Below are 20,386 nucleotides of genomic sequence, written 5' to 3'. Positions count from 1 at the left end.
GGCCATGTCGTTACGTAAGGGTAACAGTATGCCTTTCTCATAGCATAGGATTTCGGCGTCTTGTAAAGATAACCAATCCATGCCAACTATGACATCAAAACTACCAATAGACATTGGTATGTGGTTGACGTGAAAAAAGTGATTATTTAGAGTTAATAGATAGTTTTCTAGAATTTATTGGGTGATTTCATTTTTTCAATTAGCCATTTCCACATCATATGCCTCTTTTACTTTACTAGACTCATGATTTAAATGTTCCCTAAATGTTGGAGTAATACAACTCCTATCGGCTCTAGAGTTGAGGCGTCTTGTAGCATATAAGTTTTTTATGATGAACATACCAATTACCATAGAAGGTCCTGGATAGCTTCCCTAGTTCCAATTATGAATGCTCTACCATGAGCATTGCCTCACTGGTTCCTCCATTTTGGATATTCCCTCCTGAAGTGTCCAACTTCTCCACACTCGGAACATGTTCTTCCTCCACCGAAGCTTGTTCTTGTGTTTCTTCCCTGATTTACTGTTGTAGGTGTCGTGCTTTTGCAGTAATTGGCAGTGTGCTCCATTCTTTATAAACTTTGTGCAGACAAAATAGTCACCTGCATGATGATGGTTGCAATGATTTACACAATGGATGCTTTCCTTCATATTGCCTTCGTGGCGTGGGTGTTGCTGTTGTTATTGTAGTGGCATAAATAGTTGCCACTTCTTGTTTCTTTCTCGATGATTGTCTTAGGTTTCTTTCATTAAACTTACGCTTGTATACTCCGTATTTTGGGAGGCTCAACTTTCACTACCATTGATCCCCCTCGGATCTTTGTGTTGGTTAGACAATAGGCTATGCGTTTTGTACTGTCATAGGTTGTGGGTTTTGAAGTGATAACCATCCCTTGGATCTGTGGTGCTAGACCCCAGGTGTATCTCTCAATTTACTTGTATTCAGGGTTTGTAAGTGTCAGAAACATCATAGAAAGGTCATTGAACCTAGCAATATAAGAATTTATATCCGAACACTTCATTGTTAGGTTCCATAGCTCTTGTTCCAGGTTCTGTACCTCATCACCAGGACTGTACTCTTCTATTAACATCCTCTTCAGATCCTCCCACTTCTTGGAGTTTGCAGTACTGATTCCGATTGTGTTTGTATGGCTATTCCACCATGTTAATGCCGCATCATAAAAGTACAAGCTACAAATGGAACTTTGTAATCATTCGGATAAAATCTTATTTGGAAGATGGATTCTGTCTTTTTGATCCAAAGAGTCATTCATACAACCCCTTCAATGTTATAGAAGGATCTAGGTTTTTAGCTCATGAATTTCCCACATGCGCAATCCCTTGAAACGCTACTATTATTTCTATGGTTACTGCTCCAATCTCTGCTTTGTTCAGAGGCATTGTTTGATTGTTCGCTCGATTGAAGTTGTGATTGTGTTGGTGATGAATGATCACTTGTTGATCACGTGTGGGTCATTGCTTTGTCCCATTATAATTGGTTGAAGGAGAGATGAGTCATGCAAATTATTGTTGAAAATATAAGCGATAATACTACAATCGTTGATATTAATCGAATTACATAGCGTAGTAGTCATTGGTAATCGTAATTTGTTACGATTTAAAATATGTGTGTTTGCGAAGGTGTTCTTAAATATCTAATGGGAACATGCGTAGAGTATCATGACTGAGTATTTACGATTCCCTAATAAACATCAGACATGATTGATGTTTATCAGGATTTACAACACTTATTTTTCTCAGACATAAGACATTGCTTGATTTCGAATTCCTTAGTGTTTTTCCATGTTTAGTTGTGCATCCGTCTGACCATAATTAAACATAGGTGATCAGTCTACATTTAGTTCTGGTTCGGCTCATGTACAATAAAACTCGACTACGGAGTTTCACCTAAAACCTTGCGTTGTATTGTTATCGAAGGTTTGGGTTTTCTATATTTTTGGGTCATATATGAATGTGTTCTCAATGTGGGAGTGATTTCATGCATTACTCTATATCTTTGTGTTTGTTGTGTTCACGGGTATTATATTGTTTTGTTACTTCAGGTCTATCTGATAAGGCACCGGCCAGTCAAGATAGTCAGCGGGCAGGATCATTTTAGCATATGGCCATTCTAAAATCAAGCAACCCAAAGTGACATGTCTATCCTGTCACCGCTCCCATAATTAGTCCTTTAGTACTATAATTAATAATACTTTTTATTTGTAGGTTAAGGGATATACCCAAACCTAACGAGTAAGCCCTAGACTATACTCGTGCTTTCCTATGAAAGTACTAGTTCTCTGTAGTCAATAGCTCTGATACCAATCTGTCACTCTCCCGGCCAACGGCGGAAACACCGGGCGGTGTAACTTCATACCTTTATTGATGATAAAAAGTTACATTGTTCCTGTATTCCTAGTCATTACTTCATAGTATCCGAAATATCGCACACGTCTTAATAAATATATGTTCCATACGAACAGAAAGGATAATAGTATTTGTCCACCAAATTTTCCCTATTCAAGTAACATTCAAGCTGATCACGTTCCTGAAAACACATGCCTTTTGAAAATACTTCAACATAAAGTTGGTGAGTCCACAGGTTTTGACTCTGTGTGAAAATAGTAATTTTTCAAAGTTCAAAAAGTATAAAACATAGTTTGAAGGTGTGTCTCTGACTCATACTTTTTTCCAACATATTATATATATATATATATATATATATATATATATATATATATATATATATATATATATATATATATATATATATATATATATATCCTAGGTATAATTGTTTACTTACTGAATAAGTGAGATACCTTGAGATACCTATAAGATCAATATACTATGAGTATAAGTGTTTGTGATTCTATACAAATGAAAGCTGCTACATAAATATTATTTGTAATCCCATACAAATGAAGGCTGCTACGTATAAATATTATTTTTAATCCTATACAAATGAAGATTTCTATGTACAAATCCTATTTCAATTCTATACGAGCGTGTGTGCTAGGTATAATTGTTTACAAAATGAACAAGTAGAATACCTACAAGTTCCTTCTACTTAGAGTATAAGTGTTTGGGAAAAACTTATACTTAACATTAATACTTGTATATCGATAAATATAATGTTTCTAGAGTATAATTGTGCTACCATGAGTCCATAACAGTTGTTATATGATGTTCAAGACCTCTGATTGGTGCCACAAAGGATTCCACCAATAAAACCACTCTGCACGCTCATCGACGCCGGACCCACACCAAAACAAAACAAAATGACGGTTCAAAAGATTTTATAAACCGTGGGTTGTAGCTAGCAACCACGAGTGGGGGTGTCAACCCGTATAGACCTATACACAACTTCCTCGCTCACACGGGATTAGCTGTTACAGCTCAAAGGATTTTACTATATTTTTTAGTCTTAGTTGATGAATTAAACAACTTATGTAGACTTTGTCAAGTTCCGATATGTGACAACCCTAAATTTCCATTTGATCGAACTCTACAGTCAATCACTTCAATTTAAAAGTCAAATTCATTTATGCTAATTTTTAGCTCGGTTTAAAGTCCGGTTGGGTATTTTTAATATTTATTTTTATCGAGAAAACAAATGAAAGGAAGTATTTTCCAGGATTATTGGGGAACAAATAAAACAATTAACACCTTAATGAGGTGTTCACGGCCAAACATGAGGGGTTTGGGCCGAGAACCCCCCTTGACCGAGAACTCATGCTTAAGGCATGAGTTTACTCCTTCCTTTCTCATTTCTTACTTCCAAACTCAAGAACACCCACATTCTCTCTCAAGTATCATAAGAGCTTCTTCCAAATCTTCCAAAAATGTAAGTGTTTCTTCTCTTGATTTGTTGATACAACACTTCATCTAGTAGTTATACATGATTTCATCCATGAAATCTTCTCTTTTTCTTATATCTTCAAGTGTTCTTCAAAACACCAAGAACACACACTAGTGTTTTGGGCCGAAAACACCCTTCTTTGCTTCTATATTGTAAGTATCTATCTCCTATAATTGTTATCTAGTAAGGATACTTGATTTAGGGCCTTGAAATCGTCATTTTCCAAGAACAAAAGGAGTTTTCGGTCTAGTGCATCTCCTTAGACCGAAAACCCTTATGAAGGGTACAAAATGACTTTAAGCCTTTCCTAATACTTAGTATTGAGTCTAGAACACTTCATTGATTCTTGAAAGCCCTTGGAAATCACCTTATGCATCAAAGACCATGAGTTTTCGGCCAACCATTTGGACCGAAAACCTCTTTGGACCGAAAACCAGATGGACCGAAAACCACAAGAACCGAAAACTCCATGAACCATACCACTTGGACCGAAAACTCCCTTAAGTGGCTTTACAACCCTCTTATGCAATCCTAAGTGATTGTAACACTTCCATTAAGGATTTCTTAGTCCTTAAAGTGTTATTCTTTACCTGATTAGTTGAGTAAACACTAATTGTATTCATATATGTGTCTTTATATGCTAAGTAGGATCCGCGTGTGCTCAAGTCTTCACTTGACACTTAGCATCCTTTTTCCCGATCTTACATTCACATCACTCATTTCAGGTGAGTTCATACCCCTTAATCAACCTTTGAAATGATTTTAAATGCTTTTATGGGGGGGGGGAATACAAGTTGAAACATACTAGATATTGCTTTAATCACATTGATTAATGTCTAGAACAAAAAGAAGGATTTTCTATTACTTTCAAATTACTATCAAACTTATGGATTTCAAGCACTTCAAAACCCTTTATCAAACTATTTTAGATGCTGAAACCTGTTTTCAAACCTTCTTAAACTTACATTATTTTTAAACTCATATCTACACTAATATATTTATATAAGTAAGACTTGAAGGACTTAGGAATGATAGCTCACCTTATTTCATGTTCCTTGTTTGGTTGTGGACTTAGGGTATCCTGTTATTTGTCCGAATGTCATTGAACTCTTAGTTATATATCATATATATGTGTTGGATATAAAAGCTTTCACTTCAGTTCAGTACCTTTGTGTAACGAAGTCATACAAACAACATTACTATTTAACTATAATAGGTATAGTTAAGGGATTACTATTCACTATTACTACTACAACGATACATAAAAGAGTCAGTACATTTACGAGTCACTACATAAGTACTACATTGAGAAACAATACATACTATAGACTATACAAGAGAACATACTATACACTATACAAGAAAACATACTATACACTACAAAAGAACATATACTATACACTAGTACAGAGAAAACATTACTATACTATGACCTACTATACAAAACTTTTGAATACTATAAACATAATGTGACATACTACTACTCGATACGACACTTCATTTTGGTATCACCTTGTAACCAGAGTCTCCTAGAGGGAGAGCGGGCATTATGTGTATAGATCTATACGGGACGGACACTCCCACACCCTGACTGCTAGCTACAGTCCCAGCCGATAAGGCCAAGGGGTGACAGAATGTTACCTCACTACATATGACACCGGAGGGTCTTCAGTTATTCAGTCGTCGATCAGTATGGTTACATACGAGTTCACATTCAAACCGTTAATTAACTAATTAAGAATTAAAGGCAAAACAGACTTTTCGAGGCGTATTGTTCATTTAATACCACCTGGAGTCTGCATTTTCACTTTCCTTAGACTCCCCGAGGTGTGTTGTACATTTAGTACTACCTGGAGTCTATACTTCATCACATTATGACAAGCAGTGTCACTGCTGAGGTAAAACATTATTTTCCTATGACATTTACCTTGTGATCTTGTCACATACACATTTAAGTAAACTATATTTTCATAATGATAGTTTCACTGGGAATGCTCTTACTCTACAAAAGAACAAACATACAAACAGTCGGGTCTTGGTAGAAGGCTACATTTTATTAGAAAATATAGGATTTTCTAGAGAGTTAAACTATTTACAAACATTTACAAAACATGTACAAACATTTACAAAACATTTACAAACAGCTACGAACATATATACTACGTTGTTACAAACATTTTCATACAAGCAATGACACTAAATACTTATGAACTCACCAGCGTTAGGCTGATAAACTCTTTCAAAATAAGTTGTATTCTCAGGTCATCAGTAGACAGGTACCAACGAAACTTTTGAAAAGATGGAGCACATACAAGACTCGTCTTTTATTTTGATTATTCATTTTTGGTGTCATACATACTATACAAAACACGCTTGTATTAAAAATTATTCTATTAATGCAAGGGATGTTGTTGCTTGTTTACTATTACGCATTGTTGTGATACTGTATATGACGTCCTCCACCCCAGAACGTTTCCGCCGTTCCGGTTTTGGGGTGTGACACGATAGTTCTAACATTGAAAGAATATTTGTGTCTAAAACCCTAAGTTACTAGACTATGCTTTAAATATTATTCCCAATTTTTATAATACTTTGGCAGTACAACAACTATAACTTGACGTAAAAACCAGGTTTTATCTAATATACAACCAATAATAGCAACACACCTAACAATTCAAAGATGACTTCCAATTATCAAATATATAGATCTATATCATGTTTTAACCAACGTAAAACTTATGATGACAACATATCAGTAGTTGTAAAGTTTCAAAATATATGAAATATCATAAGTACATACGATTTAAAACTACTATATTCTGGTTAATAAATTTTTATGTTAACCAGAACATATGATCATATAAACATAATATTAACTTATGTATAATATTTAGCATGCACTTTCCCCCAAAACCATTTAAAAAGTGGGGTCGTGAAACTCACACTACTAGCATGATCTATAGAATCTAACTGAAAATGGTCATCGGCTCATCGTTGTCAGGCTCAAGAAAGGAAACGACCTTCAGAAAAACAGAGAGAATGTAAGTAGAAGGTGTATGGAATGAATGAGCCTCGATTACTATTTATAGGTTGTTTAGGGCCCTCTCACATTGTGACACACATTTGGTCACATCGTGAGGTTCCATGGGTCATCCTGTAGCCTTACCACGTGTTTTCTAGCCTCAATAAATGTCGTGGAGCATCTTCATGTTGTGAGAATACATGTTCACATCGTGAGCTTAGGCGGCTAGGGTTACTGCCACGTGTCATGCTCTCAGACTGCTACATCTTCGGAAGATCATAACTTTTGCATACGAGCTCCATTTTTGACGTTCTTTATATCCACGCATAGGTATTTACGAGTACTACAACTTCTTTTTGGATTCCAACAGCTAATTATCACTATACTTTAATTTCTTCTTATTATAGAGGTTATAGTGTTATAATTTATCATAACTTCTTCATGCAAAGTCAGATTTAGACATTCTATTCAATTTTGGAATCGTATAGACTTGTAGTGTTGAATGAAAATCTCATTAAAGATTAAAGTAAATTGATTATAATATGTGTTTGTTATATTGGAATTAGCTTTGACTTAAATTTGACTGATGTTACAACTAGCACTTGTACTGGTACTCATTACATTTTTCTCTGTAATCATTCATTTCAATCAATAAAATAAGCAACGCAGGTGATTTCTATCACCTCCCAAAGTTTTATATCGGAGATCCTAGAAAGGATCAAGGGCCTTCCTTGTAAACCACTTGTGTAATCTTGTTCTAATTTGATTAATAACTTCACTAACAACACCACAACCTGTCATACACTTTGGTTGGTATCCAGTACTATAATCATTGCCGAAGGAACACGTCTCCTCATAGGAGAGAATCTCTTCTTCGGTGAAGTCATCTTCAGGGAGAGCTAAGATGTGTTTTGTGTGAAACAGCCATATTTCTAACCATGATGGAGGAAGTAAAAACGTATAAGAAAAATAGATAATTACCTTCTAATAAATCGCCGGTAATGGAAAGATAGGACAAGTAAAGAAAAAAAAATCAAGACGAGTAAAGAATTATGGAATTGATCACCTCTATTTATATTGAGTATTTGAGGCTGATTTGACCATTAACGACTAGTTATCTACCCGTTGGATTTTAAAATTACCTAGCCGTTAAGTGTTAATTTTGAAAATTACTTTTCTCTCTCCTTTGACCTTTTAATTTAAGTTATCCCTTTAATATTCTCGAAATAAACTCTTATATTTTCAGGAATAACTTTGGGACAATAGTTAGGACCAGGATCCTTAAAGTATTCAGGATCCTCAAACCTCATCAGATATTCAGGATCCTCAACCATCTCAGGATCCTTACTATTACCGTTATTATTATTTGCTAACCTTTATAACGTTTGTATTTCATTTTTAATTAACATATGTGCATAAATAGTCAAGATAAGACCTATTCTCAACAGAAAGTCGTCTCAACTATGCTAAAGACCCGGAATACCAAGTCCAACAACATTCACAAAGCTGGTCATAGAGGATCCCTGGAATATCGGACATCTTGTTAGCTAGTTTAGACTATAAATTAACACATGTATCTCGCGCACGCAACACAGTAGTTGCACTTAGTTTACTCTATGAACTTTCTCACTCGTTCTTACTGAAATACTCTCTCTAATCAACATTTTATATTAATAAAATCATCAAGGCAGGTGATCATTATCACCTCCCAAGGTTTTGTGTTGAAGATCCTAACAAGGATCAAGGGTTTTCCTTTTAAACAATCGTTTCATTCTATTTACCTTTTTTCTATTGCATAATCCGAAGAACACAGCCTCTCATTCAATATGGTTGATTTATACTTGTGTAAATTTTGACCGAAACACCTGGGATGTGGATGGTTGGCGCGAGGCATTGGCCAAGTTGACTGGAAAGCCTGCTACTGACAATCAGGTACATGTACTACAGCTGACTGAAGGAAGGGAGAAGAATAACGCATTCGATGATGACCAGGCTATGGTTTAGGTCTGCGTATATTAGTTTAAATAATTTTCTATTTATTTGGGATGTAGAACTATTTTTTTGGTGGGTTGGTGTGCAACCCTTTTTGAATCAATGATTGTGTTTCCTTTACGTATCTTTCTTTTGATCATCCTGCTTAATTGTTTATGATACAAGGATCCTGAAGAACTCAATTCATGCAAACAATCCTAAAGATAAAATTATCTTAGTATTTTATAAGTAGCCCTTTCAAACTCAAAGACTTAAGTTCTGGTAACCAAATAATCACTGTTCGGGAGCCTAAAAGTTTAGTATCCTCATATTTTTTCTAGAGTTTTTCAAAAGTAAGGACAGATGAAACCTGGTGATCTTAGGAAGAGTTTGAAGTCACGAACTCCTTGTCTTTGTATGAAGGGATCTTCACTTTAGAAGCTTGTTGGCAAGGATCCTAATTCGTCAAAATTCATGAAGGAATCTTGTTCATTTTCTGGGGAAGATCCCATCTTGAACTCATGTCACGATTTTACGAGAAGATTTTTTAGTAAAAATCCTAAATTATAATCCTTAACAAATTAATGGGGAAAATCCCAAATCGTATGATAAAAGTTTTGTTTTCCTGGATAGGATCCTAGTTTCAGATAACATGTAAATGTTATAAATCTTAGGAGTTTTCTGGAGAAAATCCCAACTTGAGATAACATGTGAGTGCTATAAACCATAGGAGTTTTCTGGGGAAAATCCCAACTTGAGATAACATGTAAATGTTAAAAACCTTAGGAATGTTCCGGGGAAGATCCCAACTTGAGATAACATGTAAATTTCATTAGCCTTAGTCATTTTCTGGGGAAAATCACAACATGAGATAACATGTAAATGTTATAAAATTTAGGAATTTTCTGGGGAAGATCCCAACTTGAGATAACATGTAAATGTTATTAATCTTATATTCAAACTTTAGGATCTTAATGCTTGTTCAGAAATAAGAGGGTTACCAAGTCACTGAAGCGTCAAATGATCCCCTCATTCACATCCCAAAGTTATATATCGTGCGTCCAAGCAAGGAGTATAAACCTTAACTCGTGTGAAGGAGGTAATTAGTTATGTAAACCTTAGATGGGATTAAGTACCCTTATTCGTAGGAGAGATGATTAGTTTCTATTCTTGGGAGATTCATATCGTGAGTCGTCAGATGTTTTTAGTCATGGGACTCTCAATGGTCCCTTGGGTATCAGTATCCTTGAAAGCTCACCCATTCAAGATCCTTAGTGGTCAGGATCCTTCGGTGTTAGGATCCCTAAGCGTCAGGATCCTTGGAGAAATGGATCCTTAAGCATCATGATCCTCAAACGTCAAGATCTTTAGAGGTTAGTATCCTTGAGCGTCATGATCCTTCAGTCTCTGCATTCAGCACGCGTTAGCTAGGGGTGGGTGTTAGCCTGGCTAACGCCCCTCCGATGCTTAAGTTGGTAATGGTATTTGAAGAAATAAAGTAACAAAAAATGAAGGATAAAAGATAAATAACATGCATAACGTGAGCGTACCGGGGTGTTATTAGTTTTACTTACGTGAAGTAGGTCTTGAGATGTATAGCGTTCCAGGATCTCGGTAAGATATTTTCGTCGAAGGTGGCTAACCAATATTCCCCCTTCCCTGCTTCGGTGTCTATGAGATACGGTCCTTCCCATTTAGGTGCCAATTTACCTATAGTAAGATCCTTGGTATTCGGATCTTGTCAAGATCCCTAACTTCATCTATTGTGTCGAGATCCTGGGCCAGGATCCTATTGTTGTCCTCTTAGTTTTCAAGTAGGTATCTTGTTGTGGGAATCACCAATTCAGTGGGGATTATTGATTCCATTCCAAACACTAATGAGTAATGGGTTTAACCCATAGCTACCTTAGAAGTGGTTCTATCTGCCCATAATACGAAAAGAAGCTCTTCTGCATATCTTCCTTTCTTCTCGTCCAAACTTTTCTTCAAGTTTTTCACTATAATTTAGTTGTTGGATTTTGCTTGGCCGTTGGCTTGAGGGTGGACAGGATTAGACATCACCATCTTGATTCCAAAACTTGTGTAAAAGTCCGTTGTTATTTTGCTTGTGATTTGGGATCCATTGTCGCATACAATTGTAGAAGGGATCCAGAACCTGGTCAAAATGTTACATTTGATGAAGAAGACTACCTCTTTGTCTCTTACATGTACATAGGCTTCAACTTCTATCCACTTCGAGAAATAGTCAGTCATCACTAGTATGAAAACGTTTCCTCCAGGGGCTACTCGTAGTTTACTTATTATATACATTCCCCATTTCATAAATGCCCAAGGGGAAATGATAAGATTTAGAGGTTTTGCTGGTTGGTGCAGGATGTTGCTATGTCTTTGACAAGCGTCGCATTTCTGTGGATGGATGAATGAGTCTTTCTTCATTATTGATCAGTAGTATCCCGTCCTTAATGCTTTGGAACATAAGGATCTGCCCACAATGGGGTTGCCGCAGTCCCCTTCGTGAATGTCCTTCATGACCTCTGCAGCTTCATGATCTTCTAGATAGCCGAGGTATGTTCCTACTATAGATTTTTTATATAACGTACCCTCGATTATGTCGAACCTTGAGATACTTGTTCTGAATGCTCTCTCACTTTTATCTTCTTTAGGGATCGTGCCATTTTGGCGGTATTCCATGATGAGTTGGATCCAAGATCCTAAAGCTAGGGAAGGATCCTGGTTGTTGGGATCCTGATGTTGGACCGTCAAATCAGGATCTTCGATTGCGGAGACGTCGGTAGTCTCTCCGTGATTGTTGGGGTCTTTGAGTTTCTTTGTGGGATCCTCAATTTCTGGGATCAATATGTGGATTATAGGGATCATGGTTTTTGGCGGGATACTTAAGGAAGATCCTAGATTGGCGAAAGCATCCGCTTCAACACTGTATTCTCTAGGAACCTGGTTTAGGCTAAATGTTTTGATATATGAGGTCAGGTTTTCGAGGATTTGGAGATACAAAGCTAGTTTTTCTCCTTTCACTGCATAGGATCCGTTGAAATGGTTATTTAGTAGTAAAGAATCGATGAATACCTGAAGATCGTTGATTTGAAGATCCTTGGCTAAGTGTAGTCCCATGATTAGTTCCTCGTATTCTGCTTCGTTGTTGGTTACGTTGAATTCGCACCTGATTCCATGGGGCAGGATGTCCCCCTGAGCCGATTTTATTATGATACCCAAGCCAGTTCTTCTTTGGTTTCATGCTCCATCTGTGTATAGCGTCCACCATCCCATGTTTTGCTCTGCTAGAAGCTGTTTGGCTTTTATTTCAACATCAACTCTTATATCATCACTAAATTTAGCCACAAAATCTGCTAATGCTTGGGACTTTATGGTGAACATTGCTTCATATTTTATGACATCCATCCTTAAGTTCATAGACCATTTCGCCATTCTTCCTAACATTTCTGGTTTTCTCCTAACATTCATAATTGCATATGTAGTTCTTACAATTATAGGGTGTGTTTCAAAATATTGTCTTAACTTAGTAGAAGCCGTTACCAATGCAATTATCAGCTTTTCAGCATGAGAGTACTTGGTCTCGGCATCCAGGAGACTTTTAATTACATAGTATATTGAGAGGTAAAGAAGGAGTGGTTCCCCATCTAGTGGTATTAAGCTCTTGGAAAGCATCTTCTTCAAGATGTCGTAGAAAGGCTTGCATATTTCTGAGGATCTTGAGATGAACATATTTAGGGCTGCCTGTCTTCCTATTAATCTTTGAATATCCATTGTATAGGCTGGTGATTTTTGATCAAGGATGGTCTTGATTTGTTCTGGGCTTGCTTCTATTCCTCTTTTGGTAACCATGTATCCCAGGAACTTACCCGATCTCATCCCAAAGTGCACTTGGAGGGATTCAGCTTCATGTTATATTCGCCTAGGATGTCGAAGGCTTCTTCGAGATCCTTCAGGTGATCCTCAACTTTTTTGTGTTTGACTACCATGTCATCGATGTAGACCTCCATCCTGTCCCCCAGTTTCTCCATGAACATTTTATTCACCAACCTTTGGTATGTTGCTCCTGTAATTTTAAGACCGAATGGCATGGCAGTGTAACAATAGATACCTGTTGGGGTTATGAATGTTGTGTGTTGTTGGTCAGAGGGTTCCATTTGGATCTATTGGAATCCTGTTGATGCATCTTCGAACGTCAGTAATTCGTGCCCCGCACTTGCGTCTATCATGGAGTCGTTGCGTGGTAATGGGAAAGTTTTTCTACTTCTTCTTTTGTACCAAGGCCACATTAGCTAGCCATCTTGGGTACTTCACCTCCTTAATCATGCTAGTTTTGAGAAGTTTTTCTAATTCTTCTTATATAACTTGGTTTCTTTTGGGTGCAAATTTCCTTCTCTTTTGGTGTATTAGGCTGAAGGATGGGTCAATGTTAAGTTTATGGGTTATTATGTTTTTGTCAATACTTGTCATGTCCTCATTTTTCCATGCGGACGTCTTACTTCTGGATTTGAAGAACTTTATGAGATCCTATTCGACTTGTCAGGCAATGAGGTTCCTATGAAAACTTTGGCTTGAGGATTCTCAAGGTTCAGGGGTACTTCTTTTATGCCATGCTATGCTTGTCATGGTATTGTTGAGGACTTCATCAAAGTCTTGTAGCATTCCCTGGATTCTTTTTGGTCTCCTATGATCTTCATTGTCCCCCATTGGGTTGACATATTTACGCATTGGCCTTCATTTCATGGATCCATGGTCTAACTAATATGACATTATAAGAGGATAATGTGTCAATCACACAAAAACGTTATACACAATTTACCCCTATGTAGATCGGTAGCCTTATCTCGCCGATGGTGTGCTTAGTTTCACCACTAAATTCGATTAGCACTGAGGATCTTGTAACTATCTCAGAATTCAGGTTGTTCATTCTTTTTAATGCATCCAGGAGTGTGATGTTAACTGAGGATCCTCCATTGACGAGGATCCTTCTAATGAAGTGGTTGGAAATGTAGAGAGTAATCACTAGTCCGTCGTGGTGAAGATCATGGACGTCCTGTCTATCCGCTTAGTCGAATGTGATCTCTTTTTTGTTAGTGATTGTTATGTTTTTACGTGGTCCATTTCCCTTCTCCATTTTGGATACCTTGGCGTGCGTTTTTTCCGCAACGTAGGAGGTACTGAAAATGTCAGATCCTCCAGAGATCATATTGATCACCTTGGCGTCAGCCAGGGGGGGGGGATCCTGGTTTTTCGAGGATCTTCTGAGGATCCTGGTTATTTTATTTGGTTTTTTCCTTTCTTCTCCCAAGGAATTATTTGGGTATCCTTTGCCCAAATGGTAGTTGATCTCCTTTTTGAGAGTTATGCAATCCTCTGTGACGTAACCAAAGTCCTCATGATACGCACACCATTTGGACTTGTCCTTCCAAGCGGTGCATTTTCTCCTTTCGTTCGCAACCTGGATTTGTCTCAAAGATCCTGAATGGGAAACATTACACCTAAAATGTCCATAGAAAATAATAGTCACTAATTTTAGGGAAATCTTCTTCCTCCCCCTCATCGTCAAGGGCATTAACCCTATGATGGTCGAGTTTGGAGTAAGGCTTTGACATATAGGATCTTTGGACCTAGGAGTCGGCTTTCCTATTGGGGTGATCATAAGAGCTTGGTGGGTTGCTCCTTTTTGGGATCTCCTTGTCTTCGTCGAGTATGATGAATCTCAACTCCCTGCTCTTAACTTCGTCCATTCTCCTGCATGGGGTCATTACGAGATCTTCGTAGAAGGGAGAATCCTATTTTAAGCGCATTTTAAAGGCTACATCTATAGTTTCCATGTTGATGTTCGGGATGCTCAAAGCTTCCCTGCCAAACCTGTTCACAAAAGTCCTAATGGATTCATTAGGATCCTAAACTACTTGATAGGGATCACCGGTGATCTTTTTGAATGTCCTGCTACAAGAAAAGTAATAATTAAATAAACTAATCAAATGAGCAAATGATGTGATCGAATAAGAAGGAACGTTATGGAGCCATTTCAGATCGGATCCAGTGATGGTGGAACCAAAGCTATTGCACATGCAAGCTTCTTTCAAGTGAGTAGGGATGGGAATAATCTCCATCCTCTCCCTATACTATGCCACGTGTTCCTAAGGGTCTATAGTTCCGTCGTAGGGCTTCATGCTTGGGTTCTGGAAGCATTTTGGAACTTCAGTATCGGATATCGTTGGGATAGATTTGGAGATCCTATGGCTTGTGGGAGATACTTCTACTACCGGTTGAACTACTCTGCATACACTTGAGATCGTCTGTTTTAGTTTCTATAGCTCGTTAGCCATGATCGGGCTTAAACCAGTGTCAATATCCATTGAGTTAGTAGTAAAATTATTATTATTTATAGAGTTACTCGGATCCCTGTTATTGGGAGTAACAAAGGTTTCATTAGGATCCTGAATCTCGCGACGAATCGCTGAGGATCCTAGGTCGTCGAAGTTCAGGATCTTAGGCTGCAAGACTGGGGGTGCTACCTCCTAAGGCTTGTGGATTTCCATCCTCATTCTCTCCACTTCCTTAAGAATTGTCCTTTTATCATCCTGCTATTGGGCGACTTGTCGCTGAAACCTCTTCATCATAGCAAAGATCTCGCTGTTGGAAATCAACACAGGAGGATCCTGGAGTCCCGGAGTGACCGAAGAGGTGTCCTCCTTCGGAGTTTCAGATACTTTCTTGGAAGCTCCAGCCGGAGGTAGTAGAAGGTTTTTAGAGGAAATGGGAGGAATCAAGGATGAGGGGAGAGAGTCGATTGACTAGACATGATTTTTTGAGAGATTTTAAACACCACGGCCCAACGGTGGGTGCCAAATTGTTTTGGTCAAAAATCATGAGTCTTTCAAACTCAATGGAGCCTTCCCTCCTAAAGCCATTTTTAGGCCCTTCGACCCTCTCATCCAACCTTACTTAGTTTCTCCTACCTGGGTGTTCTTCCCCGAATACCCCTTCTCCCTGGGTTTGAAATTCCCTTTTCCCTGGGATTGTCTCTGAATTCTTCAGGGTGACTGGGATCTCATGTATTCATGTTATGCCGATTGTTTGGAGGATCCTATAGTGGATTGACCAAGTAAATCAGTCAAAAGGCCTAGATATAGGTCTTCCTGAACTAGCCTGTGTGAATGATCTCATAATCTTCGGGAATTATCGCTTTCTCCTCAAAGTCAAAACCCATAGATCTCATCTGGTCCTAAAAACCAAGCGTAATGACAGAGCTTGGAAAGAAAAGTACCTTTTTGTGAGACGTGACTTTGTTCCTAGTGGGGATCTCCTGCCGAATGCTTGGGTCAAGAAGGGTAGGATTCTTTTATATTAATATAAGGATCCTGGAATTCACATCTTCTAATTTTTTTTTTTTTTGCTTTTTTGCAGCTTTCAAAATTGAAGAGCTCGTCCCTGTTGCTGAGAAATTTGAAGAGAAGATCGAGAAGTTCTTGGCCCTGTCTGAAGCTGAGAGATCCTTTTGATTTGATAAAAACACTCTGCAAGAAATCTCTTCTGCCACAAAACTCATGTCGACAGGTGAGGATCCTTGATTCCTTTCGCTTGTGATGAAGGTTATTAATAGTTTTCCGTTATATATTTATATAGGATCCATATCCAATCACTCTAGTGCTCAGTTCACACTCGTTGATATAGACATAGCCATGTCGAAGGATCAACTGACGGTGAAAAAGGGGAAGGGCTCATCTTCTCTTCCTCCCAAAACATCGACCATTGACTTGACAGGGAAGACCCCGGGATCCCAGAAAAGGAAAAATATTGAGTCTTCAAGTCTATCTTTGGAGAACCTTGGGGCTGAGGAAGCGCTCCAAAAATTGGTCTCTTTCTCCCAAGCTATAAGTGTTGGTTTCATTCTTGTTCTATTTTTTATTCTATCTTTTGCTTACCCACTATGTCTTTGTTTTAGGTCTTTGATCATGTTTCCGCTGATCTAGGATCCAAGTGGAGAGGGATGAACAAGCCCTTGAGGGATAGAAGAGGATGTGGAAAGCGACCAACGAGGGTCTGTTGAGGAGAGTGGAGTTGCTCCGCAAGGAGAAGGAGGAGGAGCACTTGCTCGAGATGGAGGAAGTGATCACTGATGCAAAGGTCAGTGTTACGGTGGCTGTTTGGGCGGCCAAGATCCGTCTTGCGAAGGATATGGAGATTGCAGGTTCCTGGGATGTGGACGGTTGGTGTGAGGCACAAGCCAAATTGACTGGAAAGCATGCAACGGCCAATCGGGATCCTATACTGTGGCTAACCGAAGGAGGGGAGAAGAAGGATGCAGTCGATGATGAGTAGGCTAAGGTCTAGGCCTGCAAGAAATTAGTTTAGGTAGTTTTTGTTTTTATCCATAATGTAAAACAATTAATCTTTTGGTTAGGTTGGTACGCAACCCCTTTTGAATGTAATGGTTGTGTTTTCTTTTTATATCTCTCTCTCGATTTCTCTGCATGGCTGTTACGATAATAGGATCCTTAAACCATCATTTTTTGTATATTTGAATTCTTTTAGTGAATCGTTTTCAGTATACTTGAATTTTGATGATGAAATGATTTTTGTTTGGGATCCTAGAAATTTCAGCATCCTTAAACTATACTAGGAGTTTCTCTAGAATAAGGATATATGGAACCTGATTGTCTTCAAGTTTATCCTTAAGCTTCTAAAGCTTTTCAATCTTAGAATTCACTGAGGATAAATCTTAGCATAGGAAAGAACTTAGGATTCTTGTTGACTTCTGATGACAAGGTTCTTACTATTGAGGTTCCATACCGGTGAGGATCCTTAATCATGAGGATCCTTAAGGATGAGGATCCTTAATGATGAGGATCTTTAATGATGTGGATCCTTGATGATTAGATCATACGTGGAAATTACCTTATCAGGATAACCTGTTTAGGTTATAAACCTTAACAAAATTTATGGGTAACATTATAAGTTTTACATGTTAATGTTATGTACTGGGGAGGATCCCAACTTGTGACATATTTCATGGGAAAGATCCCTACTTATGATTACATGAAAATGTTATGATTCGTGTGTATTTTTAGGGGGAAAATTCCAACGTGTGATAACATGAAGATGTTATAAACCTTATGTAATTTCTGGGGTAAGATCCCAATTTTAGATAACATGAAAACATTATAAACCTTAAGGATCTTAACTATTGTTAAAAGATAAGAGGGTTGCCAAGCCACTACATTGTGAAATGATCCCCTTATTCGTATCCCATAGTTACATATCGTGCGTTCAAGCAAGGTGTATAAACCTTAGTTTATGTGAAAGAGGTAATTAGCTATTTAAACCTTAGAGAGATGATCAGTCTCTAGCTTGTGTATATGATAGTTTAAAGATCATACCGTTGATATATTGGAATTGTTCAAGTGTTAAGATGCTGAGATCTTTGTGTGTCAAGATCCTTATGTTTCAGGATTTTCAACCTTGAGGATCCTTATATTTCAGGATCATTGCTTATGGAGATCCTTAGTTGTACTTTATGTGTCAAGATCCTTATATTTCAGTATCCTTGGTGTTTTGGAATGTTTTCCTTAATATCAAGTCTCCTATTTGGAATATCATGACTTTTATGTTCTTGTTGTAAGCTTTGGTGATCCTTTGTGATGAGCAGCAATGCATATATTGGGAAGATCTCTGAGTTTATCAACAGTGTCAAGATCTTGGGCTAGGATCATGTCATTGTCTTCTTGATTTTGGAGCAAGTATCTTGTTGTCAGGATCACTATGTCGGTAGGGATCATTTCTTCTATCCCAAACACCAAGGAGTAGGGGGTCTGACCTATGGCTACTTTGGAAGTAGTCCTATCTGCGCATAGGACAAAACAAAGCTCTTCTGCCCATCTTCCTTCTTTTTATCTAGCCTTTTCTTCAAGTTGTTTACTATGATTTTATTGCTAGATTCTGCTTGACCATTAGCTTGGGGATGAACAGGAGTGGACATTATGATTTTGATTCCCCAACTCGTGTAAAAGTCTCTTTTCCTTTTGCTTATGAATTGGGATCCATTGTCGCATATAATTTCAACAGGGATCCCAAACCTGGTCTAGATATTACGTTTAATAAGTGAGACTATCTCTTTTTCTAAAACCTCAACGAAGGCTTCAGCTTCGAGCCACTTTGAGAAGTAATCAATCATCACCAACATGAAGACTTTTCCACCTGGAGCTATCGGTAATTTTTCTATTAGATTATTCCACCATTTCATGAATGGCCATGGAGAGATAATAGGATGTAGATGTTCCGCTGGTTGATGTAGGATGTTGCTATGTCTTTGGCAAGCATCACATTTTTTAGCATGCAGAAAATAATCTCTCTTCATAGTTGGCCAGTAGTATCCTGTTCTCAATACCTTGGAGCATCAGGATCTACCCCTAGTGTCATTATCGCAGTCTCTTTTGATGTATGTCCTTTAAGACTTCCGCAGCTTCAGGATCTTCCAAGCACTTGAGATACGGACCTACCATAGACTTTTTAAAGAGTTTACCTTGGATTATTACGAATCTTGAGACTCTTGTTCTGAATGCCCTTTCGTTTTTTCTTCTTTTGGGGTCGTGCCATTTTAGATACTCCATAATGGGTTAGATCCTTGATTGTGGACTTCATCGAGGATCCTGTTCGTCAGGATCCCTTTGAGGAGGGATCTGACGGTTAGGATCTCCGATGACGGCTACACTTATTTGTTGTTCAGGATCGTCAGGTTTGTCAGAAATGTCTTCTATAGATGGAGTTATTATGTGGGTTATATGGATCTTCATTTCTAGTGGGATCTTTAGGGAGGACCCTAAGTTGGCTAATACATCTGCTTATATGTTTTCTTCCCTTGGAACTTGGGTTTGGCTAAAGTTTTCAAAAGCATAGGCTAATTTTTTGAGGATCTCAAGGTATAATGCTAATCTTTCACTTTTCACTACATAAGATCCATTAAAGTGACTGGTTAATAGTAGAGAATCAACAAATACCTGAAGATCTAAGATTTAAAGATCCTTAGCCAAGTGTAGTCCCATGATGAGTGCTTCATATTCCGCTTCGTTGTTGGATGCGTTGAATTCACAACTAACTTCCTGGGGTAGGATGTCCGCCTGTAGCGATTGTAGTATGATCCCTAGCCCGGTTCCTTTTAGTTTTGAAGCTCCATCTGTGAATAGTATCCATTTTCCCAAGTGTTCATCTTGTAGGAGTCGTTCTTTTTCATGATATCATAGAAGGGCTTACACCTTTCTGAGGATCTTGAAATGAACCTGTTGAGTGTCACTACTCTTCTTCTAGAATGTCGAAGGCTTCTTTGAGAACCCTAAGATGATCTTCAGCTTTCATGGACTTCACCACCATGTCGTCAATGTAGACCTCCATGGTGTCCCATATCTTGTCATTAAACATCTGGTTCACCAGTCTTTGATACGTTGCACCTGCATTTTTAAGACCAAAAGGCATTGAAGTGTAACAATATATACTTGTTGGTGTTATGAATGTTCTATCTT

The 20,386-nt window shown here is 38.0% G+C and overlaps 1 protein-coding gene across 1 annotated transcript; it reads right to left on the bottom strand.

Moving 5' to 3' along the window:
* Nucleotides 1-11,294: 11,294 nt before the first annotated feature.
* Nucleotides 11,295-11,981, bottom strand: LOC145165042 (uncharacterized). The gene has a single exon (XM_079083680.1). It carries the CDS (start codon nt 11,979-11,981, stop codon nt 11,295-11,297), a length of 687 nt encoding a protein of 228 aa, XP_078939806.1.
* Between the last annotated feature and the right edge of the window lie 8,405 nt (nt 11,982-20,386).

This window comes from Lactuca virosa, chromosome 3 (genome assembly GCF_052849685.1).
Source record: "Lactuca virosa cultivar CGN04683 chromosome 3, Lactuca_virosa_CGN04683_v6, whole genome shotgun sequence".
Taxonomy (NCBI): Eukaryota; Viridiplantae; Streptophyta; class Magnoliopsida; order Asterales; family Asteraceae; genus Lactuca; species Lactuca virosa.
This window is presented reverse-complemented; position numbering and strand designations above follow the sequence as displayed.